A 23,586-nucleotide genomic window follows, 5' to 3' on the forward strand; every position below is an offset into this window, starting at 1 on the left:
CCATGACATGAGCAGCTTTCTCACTCCTGGCCCATCCACCATGCTGTTCCTGTTTAGAGTCAGGCAATCATGGAGTAATCCCCTGAAAACCATGAACCCCAATAAATCCTTCCTCCTTTTCATCCCAGTGATGGAAAGCGAACACAGAATATCTGGAGAAAGGAGAGTCGGCAGGGACCTTGGGGTCTGAGAAACCCCGAAACCCCGTGAGCAACAAGGTCTCACTTTCCTGCTCCCTGCACGTCCGCTCACTGGGTAAGACAGCTCCCCTGGCTGGGCGGGCAGTGCCCTTCCTTCTGTGGTTCTGAAGAGGCTGCGTCAGTGGCACCAACAGCCCTGGGCAGCCCCTGTGCCCCCTCCTGGTGGGAGAGGGGCAGACCCAGGGCTGACTGGACCATCACGGTCCCCTCCATCACTCACTGCAGAGCTGTCTGCAGGGGCGGAGAGTAGCAGCAGCAGCAGGGAGGCGGTGGCCTCGCTTCTGAGGGTGCTGGCTGCAGGCTGCGGCTCCCCAGTTCCCTGAGCCAGCAGAGTCTCCTGTTCTGCTTCGGTTTCCTGTATGAGAGCCCAAGAGGCAGAGCTGTGAGGAAACCTGAGACTCAGTCTTCCCGAGCCAGGGGCTTGGATAGGCGCACTCAGGTCCCAACCCCGGGAGCAGAGGACCTGCAGCTGCAGTATCCCCTTGCCCTGGCTCCCAACTATGCAGACAGAAGAAGACCAGCGTCCCAGGCCACCTGTGCTCTTGTCCACCTCCTCCGAGCTGTGACTCTAGTAGGAAGCAGGCTGCTTCCGGCGAGCCAGCGAGACTCTGCCAGCCTTGGCACTTCTGCCTTGAGCTGCTTCTGGGTCCTGGGTGTGCATGTGGTGATGTCCCCATCTGCAGTCACATGTGGGTGTGATGTGCTTGCCACCCTAGCATCAGACCCTGGAGTAATCCCAGGTCACTCCTATAGTCCATGTTCACCCCCAGCCACGCGAGTCACCTGTACCCATGGGTGCCCTGGCAGGGCATCCCAGCTCCTGCCTGCTGCCCAACTCCACTTGCGGGTTTGTCCTCCTGGGTCTTCTCTGACCTCTTCCAGCCTCTTTCCAAGCTGTGCCTCATGGCTGGAACCCTTTTCTCTCTGCAGCCCCAAGGGACAAACTGTGGGATTCAACAAGCTGTGCCAGTGCTGCAGATAACCAGACAGGCCTTAGTTTCCTCTTCAGTAAAATGGGGATGCCCTTGGTATCTTGGGCCAGAGGAGCCTCACGGACACTCAGCTGTGAGGTCTGATGGCTCCTTCCTTCCACATTCCCAGCACCAACATCGGTGCCTTCTGGACAGGGCCACATAGGGGACCGGGTTGCCTCCCACCACCATGTGGGTTTATGCGTGCAGCGTGAGTTTACTAAGCAGGTCATGTGGTGCAGTTCACAGAAGACAAGGAGCTCCTGTGAATCCCACGCAGCCCCACTGGTCTCTACAGGAGGCTTTCGTGGCTGTGGGACTGAATTCCCCCAACCCCAGCCAATCTTTAGCTGCAGTTAACATCCAGAGCACTTCTAGTTGGATGTTTTTGTTTAATAACTAAGAATTATATTGTGAACTAAACAGCATAGTTTTTGAACACTGGAAGACTCTTTTGTTTATTGTTTGAATTATTCATGCGATACACAGTGATGTGCCTTTAACCCAAACCTCATTTTTAACATCCCCTTAGCTCTCTAACCTGGACCCCAGTAAAGTACAGCTCTCCAGCTAAACCTCTGGTGAACCCTAAAAACAGTCACTGCTTCTTTCTGTAGGTAAAACCTGGACACAGCTATGACTGTTTCTTTAGGGGAGATCGGAGCCTGCTGCCAGCCAGGGAGCTGAGATGGGGGACAAAGATCGGGTGGCCCTGAAAGACTAGACTGTGTGGCCCTCCTTCCCTGTCTGGATAGCCGGCCGAGACAATAAAATGACCAAGACAATAACATCTCCAATGTGTTTGTGGGTCTCCGACGTGAATACTGCCCCCTCGGTCCCCTCCAGGACTCTCTTGAGGTCCCACAGCATGCAGCTCAGGGGTTCAGGAGTCCAGGCTCTGAGGCACAGACACGGCCACTGTCAGCCACCGTGGGAGTGCGGTCAGCGTGAGCTGTAGGAAAATCAATGGTACAACGAGTTCTGAGTGTTTCTTGCTTTGTTTCAGTGTCAGTTAGTTAAATCTGTCCTGTTTAATTTTTAATAGCAGCCATCTTTAATAACCACCTGGAAAGAAGTTCTGGAAATGCCTCAACTGGCTCTGGCAAGCTGGTCCAAGCTGCTGGGGGAGGGCGGGATGGCCACAGTGGGGTTCGGTAGACCAAGGCAGGACTGTGATGAGTGGGCAGAGGCGTGTAATCGAGGCCAATGGAGACGAGTGGCTGGGGGCAGTGCAGGACCCTGATGCTTCCTCCTCCTCCTCAGGCACCAGGGTCTGACTCCTCTGGGACCTGGGTAAGATGGTGGGTGACACACTCATGTTGTCCTGCAGAAGGGCAGGGGGCTGGGCTCCTTCAGTAATCTGGGCACTTCCAGCCTGCACAGAGCTCCCTGAGAAAGCCTGGGTGCTGTGCTAGCCCACTGTGCCGCACTGTAGCAGAATACCCACAGCCAAGGGGTTCGTAAGGGAAAAGATCTATGCTGCTTATGATTCTGGGGACCGGATGGTCCAGCATCTGCTGAGGCCCCCAGCCCCGGCTGTGCCATGACATGGTGAAGAAAGGGACAGAGATGGGGAAACCAGGCAGTGAGGCCAGGAATAAGAGACGCCAGGGAAGCCCTAGAGTCCCAGGGAGGAAGGTGGTGGCCATCCCACCAGCCTGCTCTCGCAGTGCAGCATGGTCCCAGGGAATTTGATGAGTCCACTCCTGGCGCAGTGGCCCCAGCCATAGCCTAACAGCCAGGCTCCAGCACCTCCCAACACTGCTGTGCTAGGGACTAAGATTGCAGCACAATGGTCCCCAAGGGCCACATCACATTCAGCCCCTGAGCAGGAGAGGTACGGGCAGGACCCAGCAGCACAGGGGAACACTGGGCCCAGCAGACCAGTAGGGCGCCAAGGGCTCTCTTGTCTCTGTGTGCATGCTCAGGCAGCGCATGTCCTCCTGCTACCCTCCCTGGTCTGCAGAGTTGGAAGAAAGAAGCTGCAATGGACAGGGGCAGCCTGCCCAGCCTTCCCGTGAAGCTCACCCTGGGGTCCTCTTCCTGGGGCTTCATAGAGGTCTGGCCAGACAGAGATGTGGCCAGAGAACCCTGATTCCCCCAGCTACAGTGATTGGTTCTTGGTTGTACATGTGACCCAGGTTTGGCCAATCAGACTTACTTGCTCCTTTGTTCCAGTGATAAGTTCTGGAGTGGACAAGGGGCCAGCACCAAGCCAGCCAGTCATTCCCAGACCCTCAGCCGCAGGTAACAGGCCTGTGGCTCACTGGGATGCAGCCATGAGCTCTTCAGATGATCTAAGATGAAGGCTGCCGTGTAAACAGAGCCTCTGGCAATGAAGTCTGTGGATTTCCCTGCTTTGAGTGGCTCATGTGAGTGGAATCATGTGGCATTTGTCCTGTGGTGACTGCCTTACTTTATGTTGCTTCAAGTCCTCAAGGGTGACCCTGCTAACATATGAGAGGATGCCCACTTTTGAGAGCCACGCATCCCCTTCCTGGCGTGAGCGAGATTTCTTTCACTTGTGACTAAAACTTCCAGCTAACATAAAGTAGACACACAGAGAGATGAATGACACTCCAGGTGGAGTGAGAGGTCTCCAGCTTCCCAGTTCCCAAGTCACCCCCGCCCCGCACCCCCCAAACCCACACTTCTGGTTACAGCTGCAAAGCTGCAACCAACACACCCTCCCTCCTCCCACCTCTCTGGCCTGTGACAAGGGCCACCATCTTCCTCAGGGCCTGTCCCCTCCAGGGGACCCTCTTCTCCATCCCCCTGGGAGCTCTTGGCCTTTACCAAGGGGTCCCTTTTCCTTGGCCTCTGTGTCTGCCCGGAGCATTTCTTTTCTAATCAAGCACCCTGTGTCCTCAAGACTTTCTCCTCTGTAGCCTCCTCCAGCTCCTTCCCCCTCTCTCAGGCTGGCACCTTGTCCATGAAGGCTTCTTGGCCCCAACGTCCACCAGGACATCGGGTTGGGCTGGCAACTCTGTGTGCTGAGCCCCACACCCACTGCAGTCGCCAGTGCTTCGTGACTTTTTCTTGAATAAAACACAAAACATCACTTAACAAACCCAAAATCTTCTCTATTCAAATAACTAACAACCGACCAGCTAATCACCTTAGGGTTAACGATATGCCTGGAAGCTTTTTAAAACTACCCATTCTCACCACTAGTGTAACTTCAGAGCGAGCCCTCACCCCACACAGATGCTTGACCATATTTGGCCAGATGCAGGACAGCAGTACTCTGGGCCTCTTGGTCTTTCCACTGGGTTGCTGCTTGATCTTCATAGTTTTGGGTGAGTTTCAGAAATAAAGAGTCCTGACAATGGGGAAGAACCCAGTCCAGGTTGCTGCTTGGGATTGTCTCTCCCCTGCTTGCTGTGTGTGTCTCTCATGGTCACCCATGAGCTTGGAGACTCCTGGGGCTGGACCACAGCAGATGATTACCCCACCACTATGGTACCGTATCCATGATCACCTTAGCTTTAGATAGGATTTTCCTGTGGAGCTTACCAAACCCTCCCATGGTGTCCTTCACCTGCTGGCTTGGAAGAATGAGCATCTTCTGTCATCTCAAAAGTGTCATCTATTTGATTTTTTTCATGCACTGGTCTCTTAAGGTTCAGATGTACAGATTACTGTCTTTGAATTTCCCGCATCCAAATCTTTATTTTTTCACATAAAAGTATTTTGACCACCTTGATAGTGTGTCCTGTTCATTTTGGAAACTTGGGGAAATTCAGGAAAGGATAAAGAAAAGAACCACATGCACTAATCCTGCAGAGACCGGATCATTTGTTAAGCTATCAGCCTATTTCCCTCCCTCGTGTTCTTGCTTTCTGACACCTTCATGGAAGTGTGACCAACAAAAGGAAGCCTATTTCAAGTGTGCAGTGTGATAAATGTGGACACATTTGCCCACTCACAAAGTCACCACTGCAATTGAGACAGCACCTGATTCCACATCTCCCCACATTTTCCAGGGACCCCCTGGGCATGCCCCTTCTGCTCCTCCCCAATCTGCTCTGGCACCACCGATCTGCTTTCTTGCTCCAGACATAGTTTCAACACCCCTAGGAAATCACGCGGCATGCACTTTAAAAAAGGAACCCTGGCTTCTTTCACTCCGAGTCCTTATTGTGAGCAATCTGTGCTGTTGTGCTGTTTGTCTCTGTGGTTGTTGAGGGTGCATACTTTGTTATGTAAATATTCCACAGCCTGTTTGTTTGCAGACCTGTGGGCCCATTTTGGACATTTCCAGAGACCTTCATGTCTTCAGGAAACACCCAGCTTGTCCTGGTGTCTTTACCTCACGTCTTGTTAAAAAAAAAAAAAAAAAAAAATCAGTGTCGTAAAGAGGAAGCCAAAGGGAGTATCACAGGAGCCCTGGGTTAGATGCTGCATGAGAAAAAGAATTCTTTGCTTTCTTGCTAAACAAAGCATCTTTTTTTTTTTTTTTTTTTTTTTTTTTTGTCTTTTTCACTGGTACCAGGGATCGAACTCATGACCGCCTACTTGCAAGACAGGTGCTTATGCCGCTGAGCTAAATCCCCAGCCCCTAAACAAAGTATCTTGCTGAGACAGCCAGCAGAGCTGGACCCTGGGCTCCAGTTAGCTTTGAAGCAACAGACCAGTGTTAAGCTTACTGAGTGTAACTCTTCTGAGGTGGCTGTGGAAGAGAAGGGCCCTACTCGGGAAACACACGCCGAGCTGTTTGGGAAACAGCCACACAGCAATGTGGAGCTACAACTTCCTCTCAGCTGGCTCAGAAATAATAAGAGCAAAACAGCACACTTGTGACAAGATGTTAAAAATAGAGGATTCTGTATAACACACGCACAGGAGTCCGGTTGCTATTCTTGTAAAATTCTCTGTGAGTTTGAAAATATTTCTAAACAAAAGATGTTTTGAAACAGCTCACAAAAGGGCAAGCTCGGCAGTCCTGGTTAAGAGGCACACACATTAGCAGGGGAAATGCTCTGTGTGCTGGTAATGAATGGGAGGAAGCACATTGCAGGGCCGCCTTCGTTTTACTCGAAACAAAAAACTGCTCTCCTAAAACAGTCGGAAGAGATACACATCGAAATGTTGGTTTTGATTATTCTGGGTTACAGGATAAAGAGTACTTTGAGTGGCCTTTTAATCTGTGTTTTCTACTTGTTTGCAGTGTGCATGGGTTAATTATGTAATAGAATTATTTCGGATCAGGACCTCTGAGCTGGGAGACCTGCCTTGCTGCGCTCTCTCGCTCTCTCTCTCCCTTTCCCTCCAACTTCCAGGATCACAATATGGTGACCAAAGGAAAATAAAGAAAAGCTCTCTCCAGGCTCCATCTCTGTCTCCCCTACTTTGCCCTCTCTGGATAGGAAATCTTCATCAATCGCGGCCCATCCAGTATTCCAAGGTGTTCTCCACGTATTTTAAATACTTCTTACCACATGGCACTGAAATTAGGATTTTAAACAGCTGCCCCTCTCATTGTCCTTGTCTTGTCCCTGACTGATGGCCCTGCAGGGCCTCGGTGACATCCCTGAGCATTGTGGGTTTGAGGAGCACCCCAACTTGGCCCTGCTGTTCCCACGTTTTCCAGCGGGCCCAGGAGGCTTCCCTGTAAGAGCCCCATGCACAGACTCTCTCTAAACTAAGTCCCAGCCCAAGGTGAGGCCACAGCCGGGCCCACTGGTGTGGATTTGGGTTTCCCGTCCAGCCAGACCCCTCTCAGTGCAATCTCCAGAGGCCGATCCTGCCAGATGGCTCTGAAAACACAGGCTGGGACTCCTGCACCGGCTCTACAGCTGCGTTTCCTGTTGGCTGAGCAGAAAGTCGCGGTCCTGCTGCTTTCACTCCAAATGCTTTGTGGATCTGTGCCGTGCCCTTCATCTTTCGGTCTTGGGCTTCTCACCAGCCCGCTGTGCTCAGATGCGGGAAGTTTTACTTGTTACCTCGCAGCTCCCGAGAGATGTTGGTTTTCTTGTGACTTTGATGCTGATTTACCAGGATGAACTCCTTGTGTGACCCTCATTGTAAGAGGGTGCTTGTCTCCGGCAGCAGCAGACAACTTCATGACTTTTGTTTCCTTCCATCTAGGAGCCGAGGTTGCACCAGGCTGCAGTTGCCATGGTGGTCTACAGCCCATCCGCCCACTCGCCCACCCGCAGGCACCGGCTCAGCAGCCCCGCTCTATCCAGTGTAGGAGCATCGAGTGTTAGGGGCCAGTTTATTGTCAAGTGGCAAACACCACACAGGGCAAAGCTTACTTCACATCTGCTCGGCCCTGCTTCTTGCTGGCCTTGCCCTGAGACTTTTCCTCTACCCACTGTCCACTCGTCCTGCCAGCAGAGCCAAATGCACTCAAAAGCTCACTAAAGAAAATAATTAAAGACGCTGATTACAGAAAATAACTCCATGTTCTTCAAATCAGCTTCACCATGGGAAACGTGAGGCTGTCAGAGGCACCCTTGCCGCTCCCGTCTCTGCCAGCTCCTATCCTTCTGGATGCAAAGCAGCGGAGAAGCCACTCATGAGCTCATCTCTCTGCGCGATCCTTGCCCAGACCCCAGTAATGCTCTCCAGCGCTTGAAACCTCGAGGGCTGAAATCCTACCAGGCAGGAAGTGGACAGAGCTTGGGTGGGGACGGCAAGCGACAGAGATGGAGTCAGGGTGTGCCCAGAACGAGGCCTCTTAGGCAGTGGAGACCCCATGTCTGTCACCACCGGAGGAGGGGGTGGTGGCAGTGGCAGAGCCCGGCTCCTTCTCTGCTGTTGCCCGAGGAGACGCTGGCAGTGCAGCAGACAGCACCAGTCATCCCCACGTCCCCTTCCGCCCCTTCTCTGCGTCTCACAGCCCTCCAGCTGCCCCTCCCACACTGGACGTGTTGCCATCCTCCTCAGCTGCACCCCAAGCTTCTCCCATCCTGGGGCGGCTGTCAGGATGCTGCCCGAGTCTGGGTGCTTCCTGGGTCCCTCCAGTTGATCACAGAACCTGCCACCATGTCTTTCAAATGCCCACACTGGATCTTCCGGGATTTTCCAGTGTTGCCTGCTTCCCCGGCCCAGGCTATGCCCCCTGCCAGCCTGAAATGGTGCCTCAAAGGTTCTTGTCCCGCTGGAACCCACAGTGCTCTGGAAGCCACAGGGACTCATGTGATGCCTCCCTCACGCATACCTTGGCTTCCTATTGCCCCAGGATGAAATCCAAGCTCTTTAGCAAGGCCTGGCCAGGCCTGTGTGGGCACGCTGGTGTCTCCGGGAGGCACCCTCCTCCCATGTCCCCCAGACCTGCACCAGGCCCTTTCCTGACTTTCGAGCATGGTTCTGTGTAGCTGCAGCTCCTCGGACTGACCTTCCCTGGATCCCGGGACCAAGGGGCCCCCAACTGTGACCTGGGCATTGGGACATCGTGGGATCCGACCACACCTGCTCTCTGATGAGAGTCATGTCCGGCAGCAGCTGTCACCATTGTCTCCTGGGCCAGCACCTGTGGGGATGCAGTGACCTCAGTGTGTTGAGGAAGAAAGGAGAAGAGGGCACAGAAGAGGGTAAAGGCGCAGACAGCCCAACATGAGCCCTGCTCCGTCCCACCAAGGACTTCCAGGGGCAGCGACTAACCCTGGCCAGAGGACACAGCACTACAGTGAATCACCCCAGAGGACTGCACTGCAGAAGACAGAGGGTCCTTCTGGCCCACTGGTGTGGAGGTTCCCGTCTCTGATGGGTGACCCAGGTGTCTGAGGGCCCAGACAGGGGACACACAGTGGGGTAAAACCACAGGCGTCCTAGGCCAGGGAGCAGAAAGGAAGAGGAGGGACAGACAGGCCACTTGAGTGATACACCACAGAGTACCACTCTGCCAGGAAGAAGGGGACACTGGAGTCATTTGTAGGAGTGAATGTACCTGTTGGAGACTACTGCGAAGCGGCTCTGAGCAGGATTTAAATTAACTAATTGGCCTTCCATGTTTACCTGTGCGTCTGTCCTAGGCCTAGGCCCCTTGCCTAGCGATGGGAGCTGATTCATAGTAAGCGAACCTCTATGGATCACTGGTCCTGGCTGAGGCCTGTAGTGGCCTGTGAGGCCAGAGATACTTCAAAGGGCAAGATAAGGCCTCAGCTGCGGACACTTGGCTCAAACATCAATTAAGGAGCTAGAGACTGCAGCTGCAGGAACTACTCCTACAGTCTCATTCCTACCATGTCTTCATGGTAAAATGTTCTCCTAAACTGACATGATTTATTACTTGGAGAAGTCTTTGAAGTGACTCCCAAGGTCCTGCTCATTGCCTGAGCTTTCCTCAGTCTCTGTGCCCTTTGTTTTGGACCTAATAAAAGTGGGTGGTCCAGAGAAGTCTTTGTCTTAGCCTTCAGAGTCTCGAACTCGGCAGAAGGGTTTTGACCCTCCTGGAGCCCTAAAATCCTACCACTTGTCTCATTTACTTAAGCCTTCGCCGCACACTCGTTTGGGAGATTGGGGTCTAGGTCAGGACGCCCCGTGTACCTGCAGACCACAGTGCTTAGAGAAATAAACCAGGCTCATAACAGTATAAATAAAGAGCAAAGGAAAGACAGCTAGCAGGAAACAGGGAGACAGAGCTTCTGCAAAGGAAAAGGGACTGAGAGATGGAGGCGGGGGGGGGGGTGTCAAAGATTGGGGCGTGTTGTGTGCACTCAGCACTCCCACACGAGGCATGTGACTATTACACACTGCAAACGTGGGCTGATAACAAAGAAAATGTGTTTTGAAATCTAAAAGACATGGCAAGGAAGAGAGCACAGCGCACAGTTCCCCTCAGAGCCACTCCCTGGGTACCTCACTGGTTTTCCCCCCACCCAAGGCCCAGAGGGCCGCTGTCCACCCAGAGAGCTCAGCACTTAAAGAGCATGGGGAGTGCTATGAGCGGCTGGACTCTGTCTCGGATGCCCACTGGGCTGCTGTCGGTGGTGCCAGTGCTATTGCCACGGTGCCGTCGGGCAGCAGTCAGGAAAGCCCTTTCTGCTGTGTGACCCAGCAACACTCTGGCTCTTTTAGAGGTCGGTCCTTGTTCATAGACCTCGATGAAAGTAAAATGTTAAAGAAAAGCAAGGTGAGGAAACTCCTCGAGGGGCCTCGAGTCAGCACCCAGCCCCTTGGGTGTGAGTGTGACGTCCAGGCTGGCTATACTTCAAGGCTGTAGGGGAACTGAGTGCAGAGGCGGTAGCACAGCCCTGTGTCGAAATTGTTCAAAAGCTTGCACCCGGGCTCATGAAGAAAGGAGCCGACAAGTGTCACTCTTCCTCTGGATTCTCTGTTGTCTACTCTCCAGAGGGTGAGTAGGACCCGGGCCAGGAAAGAAACCGAGAGCGCACCCAACCCTGCCAACGTGCAAGGACACACTCGGCTGTGGATGGGTCTTTGAGGAATTACTATGTTGAAGGAGTCACCTTCAACAAAGCACTGAGAAATGGTCACCCTGCCCATGACTGGTGGCCAACTGTCAGGCCGCTGCAGGGCTACTCAGGCCAGCCAGGAAGCTGCTCTGCCTGTGGGCGGCAGGACCTTGATCTTCCAGCCTCAAGGATGAGGAGTAAGGCTGGTGTGATGAGCCCCTCTGTGGGCGACGTTTTTGCCTTGGCCACAGAACACAGATATCCTCACCGGGTGCCTGAGAGGAAGGCTTGTCCAGCCTGCTCACAGCATGAGTGCTTTTGAAATTTTTAGAAAAACATTCACATTCAGTCATTTTAAATACCATTTTTCTCATTTCAATTCATGTTCCATTTGGAACATCCATTGCAAGCAAAACCAAACAATCTGCAGAGTTTCACTGCTGCCTGGGTGCAAATGTCTTGCTGTTGGTCATTTTGCAGCCTTTCTGAGCCCTGTGCACCTAAACTCCTACACTCTGGTGCACAGATGTGGCCATGGCGCCTGCTGGGCTGACATCTCTCCATCGGGTGCTTTCCTTGTCCCTAACTGACACACCTCAGGTTCCCAAGGGTGGCACTGGCAGGTTCCCAGGGTGTTTGGCACAGGACAACCCTGGCACCAGCAGAGCTCTGAGCTCATCCCTGAGTCCCATCTGGGAACCGAGCTTGAACGAGAGGCTTGCACACTGTTTCCTTTAGGTCCAATAATGTTCTCAAAACAAGAAGACGACAGGAAAGCGAGTAAATCCGAAGTAGGGCTGAGGATGGAGGCAAACCTCCCATTCTCTGGGCCTCTGAGTTTCCTCTCAGCTCTTCAGTTCTGACAAAATTAGCTAATGCGGAGACACAGCCCTGCCCTGAGAGCGCAGGCTCCTGGTGCAGGTGAAAGACAGTGCTCAGGACACCAAACGAGCACGCCTTCCCCTCCCTTATAGGGAAGCCCTGACTTCCCTCACGGGGCACCAGGACAAGAGGGACCCACACCTGCTACAGCAGCGTTCAGGGACTCTGCTGTGCCAGGGATCGGGGTAGCTGAAGGGACACGGGCGTGCTCCTGTCCTCTCAGCTGGCCTGAGGTGGGAACTCCAGCCTCAAACATCAGACCCAGTAGGACCTGAGGCGCAGGGAAGTTGGATAACTCAACAACGGTATCCACTGGCCAGAGCCGAACTGGGGGTGGTGGACCTTGGTGCCACTGAAGGCTTCAGGCCAGCGATGATGTCCTGAGCCCTGCATGGAGCAGATCCCCAGCCAGGTGCTGTGTCCTCACTGTAGGGTCCGAGCCCCCACACTCCCATTGGCCTCCCTGACCCCTGCTGGGTAGAGAGTAGAGAGTGCCCCCACAACCCTGCAGTGCTCCTAGGCTTTGCTTCCAATTGGCAGCTGTGTTCCCTGTGAGCAGCCTCCTGCCAGCTGGTCGCCTCAAAGAGAACCCCTAGAGGGGCCTGCTCAGGTGACGCAGTGTGAGGGCGAGGGGAAGCCTGGCCACAGGAGACTCAGCCACTGCTGCATTGAACTGCTCGCCCCTAACTCGCCCCTAAATAAAGAGGATTCTCCCAGCAACTTCTTAGGATTCCTCGGCACCTGTTCGCCCTGGACATGGCTGTCAGCTCCCAGATTGTCACAGCAGCACCATCCTCGATCCAGGAAGCGTGGCCTAACAGCAGGCTGGTGGAGCCCTGGGGGGGCACAGCTGGCCTTCAAGCGCTTGCGGCCTCATGCCTCCCATAGAGAAGACTGTGCACTGCTCCTCGGTGATCTCCGTGCCTGGCCAGCCCATATGCGGCAGAGGAGTGGCCAGGCTGAGAGCCTACTGCCCCACTCTGTCCCTCACAAAGGCTCCTTCTACGACCACAACCCTGGGGCTTAGGTTCCTGCAGATAAACTCTTGCAGCATGGGGGGGAGGGGGCTCAGCCTGCCTCCTGCCCAGCTGGGTCTCCTGCAGTTCACAGCAGCCTCTTGGGGCAAGAGATGCACAACCCGCTCCTCTCCCTAACTCTGCCAAGGAAGCTGCCCAGGGTCAGAAGAGGTTGAGGGATATGTGGGGGTAGAGCCCTGGTCCTGGGGTGACATGCAGCCTGACTGGAAGGGGTGGCCCTATCCCTGTGGGCTCCACCAAGAGGCGCAGAGGCGAGGAGGAGTGAAAGGGGTCTCTCCTGATCCCTGAGTACGCAGGGAAGGAGAGTGAGTCAAACACCCCCAGGGCAACAGAAGGGCCCCATGGGACATTCAGTCACAGTCACCTCACTGATGAGCCCCTGGCTCACACATGGGTAAAAGGATGCCCACGACCCCAGGCTGTCCAGGTCCCAGTGTGGCTCAGCTGGATGCTGACTCCCGTGTCACGACTGCCCGGGACGATTGCCCAGACCACAGGTGACGTCACCAAAGCAAAAACTGAGTCCCTGCCACTCTGAGCCCCAAGGTGAGGGTTTATTTCCGTGGCGGAACCCAGCGGGCCCCAGCCTACCCAGCTGTGAGTGTGGGCAGACAAGAGGAACCTGCATATGGCAGGAAGACTCAGGTGGTTGGGTTTGCCCCTGCCGAGCTTGTCAAGCAGCTGGGGCCCTGCTGCCTGCTTTGGGGGGCGGGGGGCAGAGCTCCGGTACGGGGTGGGGTGCTTCCCGACCAGGCTGAGCCCCAGGGAGGGCACAGCAGGGCAGCTTCTTCAGTAGCCCCTGTACAGGGAGTGCTCTGAGAGTGAGACAGGACGCCAGCACCCTTGCCAGACTCAGCTTCCTAGGACCTGGGTGTGAATCGAGATGGTGCCCAGCACGGTACCCTTGGGGCTTTCCTGAGAATTCCAGCCTCATAAACTCATTTGAGGACTGCAGGGAAAGCTGCCAGGATTTTATTAGGAAGATGGCAAGGCAAACGTGCAGAGACTCGGGAAAGTGAAACAGAAGCTGCCCACCACGTCCCTCCCCGAGCTCGGCTGCCATCCTTTCAACCAGAGCCACCCTGCTCCTGCTTTGGGGGTGACTCGGCCTCTGCTCACAGGGGAGCCACAACCCGGGCAGGTGCAGGTCTTACCAGGTTCTGGGGTCTCCACTGCACTTGCGCTCGCCAGGGGAGCTGCAGCGGACACACGGTGGGGATGTGCGTTCGTGCCCGTGTGGACAGAACACGGCTCCCGGCAGTAGACGCTTTCTGTCACAGGAAGCGCTGGGTGATGCCTTGTGACGGGACAGTATTTCCCATTACAGATCAATTTTGTAGCATTTTTTCATAATTGGACTTGAAATGTTACCTACAAACAAAATATGTTTTCCTTGCAACAGTCAGACCCTATTAGAAATCCAAGGTTTTACAAATCACCATGTTAACAGTTCTATCCCCTGGCGAAGGTTTTCTTTCTTTAAATAGTGTTAAATTCAGCCCTAGAAGCTCACGTCTCTTTGTGGATTACTCTTTATGTGCACTGACTTGGAAGAGAAAACAACGCTCCAAATACATCCAGGGTTCTGCTACACACAACTTGGTACAACACCCAGTGCTCTCTCTTGCAGGAAAAAACAAGGTTAGTATTATTAAAGAGTTATACTTGCAATTAGCATACATGGCATTATTTTCACACTTTCTTAAAGATGGAATTTCATTGCTTAAAAAAAAGACCTCAGTCTATTTCTAGGTAAGGTAAGAATGAATCTCATTTCCTGACCTCAAAATTATATGCTGTGGGTGAGCAAAGAAATAGAGACAAAACCTAAGTAGCAGAAGTTGGGTGCGGGTGGCTTTCTGCCAGGTCAGAGGCTGGTGGAGCCGGCTGCTGGCCTGGGCTCTGGCCCTGCTGCTGGGTCACTGTAGTCTTGGCTCAACTTCCCATCCAGCCAAAGCTGACGATTTCTGTATTTTTATAGGATGACTCTTCCTGACGCATGGTCCCTCTGATTAAACCCCCCGGTCCCTCCTGTGTCCAGCAGCCAATGACCCAGCATCCACTCAGGCCCGGCCCTCCTGGGCCAGATCTCAGGCAACAGTGGAGGACAAGATGGAGCAGATGGCTCTGTCCCCACAGCCCTCTGGCTCCAACCCACGGGTGGGGTGTCAAGGGACTTGATGGGAAGCAGGTGGCACCTCCCAAACCCTGGGACCCGGGAAGAGGGTTGTGGATGTGTTCCCAATCCAACAAGAGCTTTGCCCAGATCCAAGCATAGGCTGGGCACCAGTGCGAGTCCTATTTAGAGACATGGAGAAGGGAGACTCCAGGAACTGAGGTCCAGTGCATGCGAGAACAGGCAGAGACAGAGTGACCATGCCACAAGCTGAGGACTCGGGAGCGGCCTGGCTGGGGGCCACCCAGGAAGACTCCCCTCTGAGGCACACAGTCAGTGAAACAGAATGGGGGAAAGGGAGAGGTCAGAGGGTGGCACTGCAGAGGAAAAGAGGGACCCAGCCCGTGACCATGGGGCCGGCTGGCAGGTTCCAGCAGAAAGCCATGTGGGAGGTCGGACGGCACAAGCCCGGGCTCAGGTGTATGTGTGCTGGATCAGTGAATACGGACTCACCTTGGACACCCAAGTAACTGGACCTAAAACACCCCAGAGCCTTCGCGTTCTCCAACTCGTAGTAAGTAGCAATCATGAAAGTACATGGGGGCCTACCATGGGGAGTGACGCGACGAGGTCACAGGACACCGGAGAGAGCCTCAAGCAGGTCCTTTATTTCCTCCCCTCACCTCACAGGTACAATTACAGCCTGCAGCCACCATTTCTGCCAGTTCCGTGATGGCTCAAGGGCCACCGTGTCCTAATTCCTTGTTGAAGGCCACTGAGGGATGGGTTTTGCAAACTCCATGTGGCCCCTGGGATCCCAGGGCCTCACTGTGATGCAGGATCGTTGAGGAAGTGGGTTGCTTCTAGCCCCTATTTCAGAGATCAGATCTGCCTGGCTCCCGCATGGAGAGGCTGTTCTCAAGTACAGAGAAAGTGTTCACCATCCTCTTACAGCTCCTTTCTTTTATTTTTTAACCACATGTAAAATTCCTTTCCTGTTCACATTATCTTTCATGATTGCTACTTACTACAGAAATGAAAAACAAAGTTGCGGGTTGATTGTGCACATTAGGAGGGCTCTGCAGAGAAATACACTCAAGTTTCCTAGTGACTTACAGAACCAGCTCAGAGAACAATGTGGAAAAGGCAGACAGGGACCCTCGAGCTTGCCCCGCAGTGAGCCCATGGAACACCACCCCCGGTTTCAGGATTTCCCGCCCACTGCTTAGTAACAGCGGACAGAAAAGCCTGACGATCCGAGTGGGCACAGGCTCCAGCGCTGTGCCCAGCCATCCAGGCCCAGGCTTTCTCCAGTTCCATTCTCCTCTGATCTTAAACTTAGTAGGAAAACAAAACAAAACAAAATAACACAAAATGAACCACTGAGAAACTCATGCCATAGCCAGAGAGCCCCATGACAAACGCCGCCTGCCAGGATTTCAATGTGTTTTGAATCTTACTGAAAAAAAACAGTGCTGATAACTTTCCAGTAAGTACTGGGTGAAAAACCTTTTACCCCAATCTGAGGCATAAACTGGCTCCACTGGGGACCACGGCGGCGGCCGGCTGGGCGGCCTCAGAGCTCATCGTGGCTCTTGGTCAGGTCCTCGCCGTAGTTGGTGGCCTGGCTCCCCACGAACATGCTCCAGTTCTCCAGGATCTCCTCCTTGGTGAGCTTCTCATCCTGGGGAGAGGGAGGAGGCTGTCAGGGACACCTGCCTCATGCTGCCTCCTCCTCCTCCTGCCCTGCGCGAGTTCTGAGGGGCCCAGGAACCCCACAACTAGAATCCCCATGTACCCCTAATCGTGCATGCAGCCCCACCAGGCCCTGGAGTCCTCCCGGCCTCCATGAAGGCCACACATCTGCTGCCTGGGGAGTCGGGCTGTGACCCGCCATGACATGCAGCAGGGCTTTTCCCTGCTCTATTCTCTTCTGGGGACCGGGCCGAGCCTGGTCATGCTGAGCAAGCATCTCTCCAGAGCTCGGCCTCGGTCCGTTCGTCTGGGTATTTACACGCAGAGCCTGTCAGGGGCCGACAGGGCCAGGAGGGGGCCAGGCGAGGGCCAGGCGAGGTCTCTACAGGCCCAAAGTCGGGGAGACATCTGCAATCTCCATGGTGGACACGCAGGCTTCTTAACCCCCGGCCCGGCCCTCAAGCTGCCCATCTCCCACCCCGGCTGGGTGACCTGGCCATCTGTGGCCCCGTGGGTGCTCCTGGGCTCAGCCCAAGCTATGGCCTCCGCTGTGCAGCAGGGAATCAGCCCCCAGAAGCCACCAACCCCATCTCACGCGAACACCGCCGCCCAGGGCTACCTTGTTCTTGTCGGACTCGTACACCAGGTGCCTGGCCTCGGCCTGAGCGTGGTCGTAATCCTGGGGGACAATCCAGTGGCGGATCTCCTCCTTGTCCAGCTTCCCGTCCTTGTTCAGGTCCCGGAAATCATTGAACTGCTCCCGTTCCGACAGGACCCAGTCCGGCTCCGGGCCACCATCCTCATGGGAAAACATGTCCGCTATAAGGGAAGGATGCTTGGGTTATGGAGGGCGACCAACCAGGAAGTGGACAGCCACCAGGGGGGCACCCTGAGTTTCTGGAAAGGGGACAGCCAATCAGGAGGCCTGAGCAGCTGTGGTGAGTCCTGAGGACAATAACACAACTGTCCATCTAAGGCCTCGGGCCTGAGCCGAGGAGCTATACGGAGTACTGCTCTGCCACACAGAAGGGTCACTGCGAGTCATTTGTGAGACAGTGGATGCACCCTGAGACAGAACGTGAAGTGACATGAATCAAACACACAGGCTGCAATCCATATGGCTTTTCTTACCCAAGAAACCTAAAGCGTAAATAATTTAAAAACAAAACAAAAGGTAGATGATAAGAAGACGGAGATAGATCTTTTGCAAAAAGGAGGAGGGCCAAGGGATGGAGGGAGGACGACAAAGGGAAGGAAAGGAAAAGGAATTAGGCTGTGCTGTAAACGTGTACCAACTCTGTTAAGAGGGATGCAATCACTACACACTGCAGATGTGGACCAATAAAGAGGAAAGAGAAGGCAAAAGCAGCAGTCTGCAGTGCGGGAAGAGAGTCCTCGTTCCCCTTTCCGCGTGGCTTCCCTAGCAGCCTTTGCAGATGGGCACTGCTAGTACCCCATTATTCAGATGGGGGCGTTGAGGCAGAGACCCCAGCCTCTGCGGGCTGATCCTGGGGTGGGCAGGGGCCTGGATGTCCAGCTTCCGGCCGTGGCCTTAACAGCTACGGTGGCTGCTTAGGTCCTGACCTGAGGGGCGCAGGTCCCATTTCAATCCTCCTCACGTGACCTCGGAAAACAGAGCCCTGGCAGGGACAGGAAAGGGCACGGGGCCACCTCCTCACCTGGCCCCAAAGAGAAAAGGTGGGGGGGTCGACAACGGGATGACGGTACAGGAGAGAGGCCAGGTGGCCAGGTGGCTGAGAATTCCAAAGTGAACACCGCACTTTGCAATAAGGTTTCAATCTGGGGAAAGCTCTGGGTGACAAAGTCTCCTGGTGCCGTGGGGAATCACAGGCCTCCACAGAAGCAGCCTGTTGACTCATCCTTGTTACCCCCATGTCATAGACACAGAACTAAGTGACTTCATCCCAGAAACACCAGGAGGCAGCAGAGAGGCAGTGAGGAGGGAAGAGAGGGAAGACGGCCAGCTGGGAGCAATGCGGCCACCATGGGGCTGCGCCCCTCCTCACTCTGTTTTGGGAAACAGCGGACCCCACAGTTCCTTATTTTGAGCTCCAATGATCCTGTGTGGGTCATCACTTATTCCCATTTTGCCGGCTGATGCTAAGGCTCAGAAGGACACCACAGCTCTCCAGGGCCACACAGCAGCAACTGTGGATGCCACATGCCAGACTCTCGGACTGCAGTTAGAGGCACAATGGCCCACCCCCACCCTGTGCAGAAGAACCCACTCTCTCCCAGGCGGAGCCCAGAAGAGCCACTGCCCCGCAGGCCCAAGCAGCACCTGCGATCAGTCTGTCAGCTGGGCACCATGGCCACCGCTCGAGGCTACCACCAAAGGCAGGTCTGGTGCACGGCACAGCCAAACAGCCCAATGCCGCCAGGACAGCTGAGCGTTGCACTCACCGATGTACTCGTCCTGGTCCACGAATCCATCCCCATTCTTGTCGATGTCCTCCAGGGTTTCCTGGGAAGCAAAGGGAAAAGAAGCAGGATGACCCTTGTGTGATGGGTCCCCAGGCTGCAGCTGCCTGTGGCCGGGACCCTGGCGACTTCCAGCTCTTTCCCTTCTCTTTCTCTGCCCCACAACCAGCTCCAATGCCTGGGGCCCTGTTAGGAACCTGCCAAACACCCCAGGGGGATCCCAGTGCCTGCAGGAACCCGATGTGAAAACCACCAGATTTGGGGGCTGACTGGGCCAGGACCCCTGAGCTTGTGTCAGAGATGCGAAATTGTTGAAAAACAAAAGCGTAAATGGCCTCTTGGATACATTCTACCCTGACATTACTGCATTAGCCTCTCAACTTTTTCTGCCCGAAGCGCACAGACATCCTGGGTGCAAAACACAGCCAAGTGTGGATGCTACTGTAGAAGACCTGCAACCTGCTAAATGCAGCTGGGGGTGCAGAGGAAAGGGTCCTGGAGCCAGCACCTTAGAGTTGCCATGGCCCCAATGTAAGTGGGGGACAGGCGAGAGCCCCCTCCCACCTCCACAAGCCGCTCCACAGTGAAAGCTGCACCAGGTGTGGGCAACACAGAAGCAGCTGGACCTGGCTCAGGCCATCAGCCCAAGACACAGGCAACAGCTTTTGTTAAACCATGGCAGAAAATGAAGACACTGGGGTCCCACAGGCAGAGTCAGCCTTCAAAGCATTCCCAGGACCCACCCTTGAGCGCCCTTTCCAGCCATGAGCTGTGCTAAGTTCCCATAACGTTTACTGAGCCTCATTTCAGCAGCCGTTCCTAGCGCCCTCTCAGCTGAAAGGCAGGAAGGCTGCTCAAGGGACCATCCACTCTTCCGCTTGCTGCAGGGCTGCATGTGCAGCCTCCTCCTGGAAGACACGTCCTTTACTGGCCTACCTATACCCTCCCTTTCCTTTATCAGCCACCTTGCTGGCACCAGGGTGATCCTGGAGCCACAAAATGGCCAAGCCCAAGACGGAAGCAGCCTGGTATCAAACAGAGTCTGGAGGGGAGCTGCAGGAAGGCCCACAGTCCAGACCATCCACAGTGGGCTGTGATGGTGCCGACTGACGCGGCCAGGACTGCGGTTACAGAGCTCACTCAGCTCTAACTTCCTGCACAGAGGGACAGGCGACACCCCAACTTCCTCCAGCCAAAGGACAAAGCAAGACTCGTGGACAGCTTTCTCCCCATCCTCTCCATGATCCTCACCAAAACCACGATCTCCTTCATGTGCTCAAACTCCTCGGGGTGCAGGAAGGCGGTGAACTCCTCCCGCGTGGCTGTCAGGTCCCCGTCCAGATCTGCGGCCTTGAACCTCCTCTCATCCCGGGGCAGCATCTTCTTAAAGGTGTGGTGGTCGGCACTGTCCTGGAGCTCTGCGGGGTTCCCTGTGGGCAAGGGGTGGGTGTGGAGAGGCTTAGCCTGCGACCTGGCGCCCACATCCTGCACCTCCAGCTCAGTCCTGACACACAGCCCTGACCCACTGAGTCTTTTAGGGCAGCGATTTCAGGTCACCCAAGTCTGTGTCCCCCAAAGTCACCCCTCCACCTCGTCCAGAGGCTCATGGGGGACACAGGTCCAAGCTTTGGGCCACACAGATACACTGTGTGTGCATGAATGTGTGTGCAGGCCTCTGCTTTTACCTCGTCACTCTGCTCGGGGACTCTGCAGGCTTCCCGACCCCCCGGATGCTGTGGCACAATCACAGCTCTGATGTGGGATCCCCTCCTCCAAACCACCCTCTCTCTTAGAGGGTGGTGAGGTCTCCCAGGGGACAAGAAGTCTGTTGGGTGACACCCCGCAGCGTCTCTCACCCAGGTAGTAACCGTAGGTGGCCTGTTTGTACTCCTCCCAGGAGATCTTGCCATCTGTGTCCCTGTCGTAGTCCTTCCACACCTTGGCCACATTGTCATAGATGTATCTCTTCTGCACCCGCTTGATCCAGACTTTCAGCTCCTCGGTAGTGACAAAGCCATCCCCGTCACTGTCGATGCGGTCAACGATCTTCCTGTGGGGAAGAGAAACCCCAAAGGCTGTTACCAAGGCTGTGGGATCATAGTCTGACACGGGAAGGAACAGTCACACACCCAGAACACAAGCTGTAAAGTACAGCCCCTGCCCTAATGGTCCTGGAGAGGACTGGAAGTTTGACCTGCCCAACAATAAGCTTTGTCCCACACCCCCAGTGGCAGACATTGCTAATGGATTGCAGCCTCTCATGTGCTCAGGAGTCAGACAGCACAAATAGATCCCAGTGACCTGCCTGGAAGATGAAGTTGTGTGTCCTCCCTATCACTATTATTATTGTTGTCACTTTTATTTTGGCTTCTTGGGACAGGGTCTCACCATAGTTCAACCTGGCCTTGAATCACTCTGTAGCCCAAGCTGGCCTGGTGATGCTCTTGCCTCAGCCTCCTGAGTGCTGGTCCTGTATGTGTGCACCACCATGCCCAGTGTCCCATCTCCCCTACTGCCAGTCTGACTTCCCCAGCAAGTTCTGGGGCCCACAAATGGGATGGCACTCCATCTCCATCTCCATCTCTTGGGGCTCCCTGCTCTGCCTTGGTCTCCCCTTACTCTTCATGTCTTCCTTCCCCTCAAGCGCCCCACACTGCCCACCGAACAGAACTCCAAGCCTCCTGAATGGCTACTCTATCTCTGGGATCACCAGCACCCTCTCTGTGGCCCCAAGCTCAGATGGGGGACACCCCAGGCCTGCTCTCCGACCTGAAGCCTCATGGCTCTTCCTGATTGTGAAGGGAGCATGCTGTCCCCAAGCCACCCTCCCAGCAGCAGCGCAAGGGCCTCTGTCCCCACTCGGAGATCTGCCCTGGCCCGTGGTCAGCACCTGCTCTGTGCGTGCTGACCTCTCGTCACCATGATTCTGGCATCCAAGGAAGCTGCAGGACCAGAGCAAGAGGCCCTGCTCCTGTGACACAGGGACGGGCCCTGGCGGGAGGTCAATTGGGCTGTGGGACACAGGCAGGATATCAATGGCTCTGTTGTTGAGTCCCAAAGAGGGGAGAAAGAACTTCTGGGCCCAACAAAAGGTGCTTGTGTGATGCCTCTGAAGCTCAGTCTGCTCCAGGCAGGCAGGTAGGGCTCCTCCCACTCCAGAGCACGGGGCCCTTGGTGGCCCACGCTCGGGAGGCTGTGTTCTTTTCTACTGCAGCAGGATAGGAAGGCACAGGAAGACCCTCCGCTCCGGGGGGTCAGGCTCCGGAAGCCTGGCTGGTGCAGGCAGCAGGCTCCAGTCCAGCTCAGGCCACCCCCATAAGGACAGAGTGGGTGTGAGATTTCCCAAAATGCTATGTCCAGGGTTTGGCTGCAGCCTCCACAGCTGTGCTCCTCATCCACCACCGCCATCTGTGTTTTGGGTGTCCATGGGGACAGAACCCGGTCCTTCTGATGAGACTGCTTGGTCCCTGCTCACTGGGCACAGGACAGCCCTCCCCAGCCCACTCTTCTCTCTCGCTGGTTTGTACCTGCCCCTAAGACACAGAAAAAGTGTCCCAAACTCTAAGTCTTGGGGTTGCAAAAGAAGATGCAGGCGGGGCAGACACGGTGTCACCCAAGGGCGCCCGGATCCACGCCCAGCCCCGCCCCGTGCAGCAGCCCCTCCTGCTGCCACGTCCGTGCCGGGTCCCTACCCCAAGGACCCATCCTACGCCCCAGCCCGGGTCCCCACCCCAAGGATCCATCCCGCGCCCCAGCCCGGTCCCCACCCCGGTCCGCCCTGCGGCTCCCGTTCCCCTCACCCTAGCCGAGCCCTGCTCTCCTCGGGGCTGAGCTGGTCGAAGCCGCGCGCGTCCTCGCGGCCCAGAAAGGCCTCGTGGTCGTACTGGAAGCTGCCGTTGTCCTCGGCCGGCCGCGCGCCCAGCTCGGAGTCGGGGCGCAGCACGCGCTCCTTGCGCACCGTGGGCTTGGCCCGCGACAGAGCCAACGCCAGCGCCAGCGCCAGCGCCAGCCCGAGCCCCAGGCCGAGCCCCGCGCGCGCCATGGTCCGAGGCCGCGGCCGCACTCGCGCCCCACGCCCCACACCCCCATTGGCCCGGCCCGGGCCACGTCGTCGGCGGTGTCACCGCCCCCCCCGGCCGGGGGCAGGGCGGGCCGGGGGCTGAGCCTGAGGACGCCAGGCTTTTGTCAGTGAGCGCCGCGCGGCGTAGGAGGGCGGGGCACGGGGCGCGGGGCGCGGGGCGGTGCACAGCAGCCCGCGGCCGTACTCTAAGGGGGCTCCGGGAGAAAAGCCTGGAGTGTAGCTAACGCGGGGCGCAAAGCCAGGGCGAGACGGCAGGAAACGGGGAGCCGGACTTGGGGGCAGAGGAAGGGGACAGAGGGGCGGGGAGGGAAAAAGGATCAAGACGATGAAATTGTGCACACGGGAAACACACCCGAAAGATCACCCCGCGGGCACCTCTGCAGTCCGATTTTTTTGTTTTGTTTTGTTTTTGTTTTTTTGTCTTTTTGAGACAGGGTCTCACTATGCAGTTCAAACTGACCTTAAGCTCACTTTGTAGCCCTGACTGGTCGGGAACTTGCTATGGTCCCCTAGCTTCAGCCTCCCCAGCGCTGGGATGACAGGCTGCACTACCACACCCGGCCGATGTCTTATAGATAGCCAAGTTATTTAGAGTATGATAGGCAGTCAGACAGGGCTGGGCCTGCAGGAGGTCAGCGCAGGGGACAGCTGTGGCTGGAGGCGCATTCACTCAGGCTTTCAGGAAAGGGACTCCTCCCCAATACTTCCCCTAGGGAGAAGCAGCAGTGATAGATATTCGAGATCACCGTGGCGTGGGGACCAAGCCTCCTTAACCCACCCACTCTGGGAAAGCCTTG

General features: G+C 55.6%; 1 protein-coding gene across 1 annotated transcript; it reads right to left on the bottom strand.

The window, feature by feature from the left end:
• Positions 1-15,219: 15,219 nt before the first annotated feature.
• Positions 15,220-22,781, bottom strand: Rcn1 (reticulocalbin 1). Its single transcript, XM_003464485.5, has 6 exons — positions 22,509-22,781; positions 20,565-20,758; positions 19,960-20,138; positions 18,691-18,751; positions 16,886-17,085; positions 15,220-16,255 (listed from the first exon to the last, which is right to left on the bottom strand). The coding sequence occupies exons 1-6, from the start codon at positions 22,748-22,750 to the stop codon at positions 16,148-16,150; spliced, it is 984 nt and encodes a 327-aa protein (XP_003464533.3). The 5' UTR covers positions 22,751-22,781; the 3' UTR covers positions 15,220-16,147.
• Positions 22,782-23,586: the final 805 nt, after the last annotated feature.

Source organism: Cavia porcellus, unplaced genomic scaffold (genome assembly GCF_034190915.1).
Source record: "Cavia porcellus strain 051 isolate PalLab524CR breed Dunkin Hartley unplaced genomic scaffold, mCavPor4.1 scaffold_9, whole genome shotgun sequence".
Taxonomy (NCBI): Eukaryota; Metazoa; Chordata; class Mammalia; order Rodentia; family Caviidae; genus Cavia; species Cavia porcellus.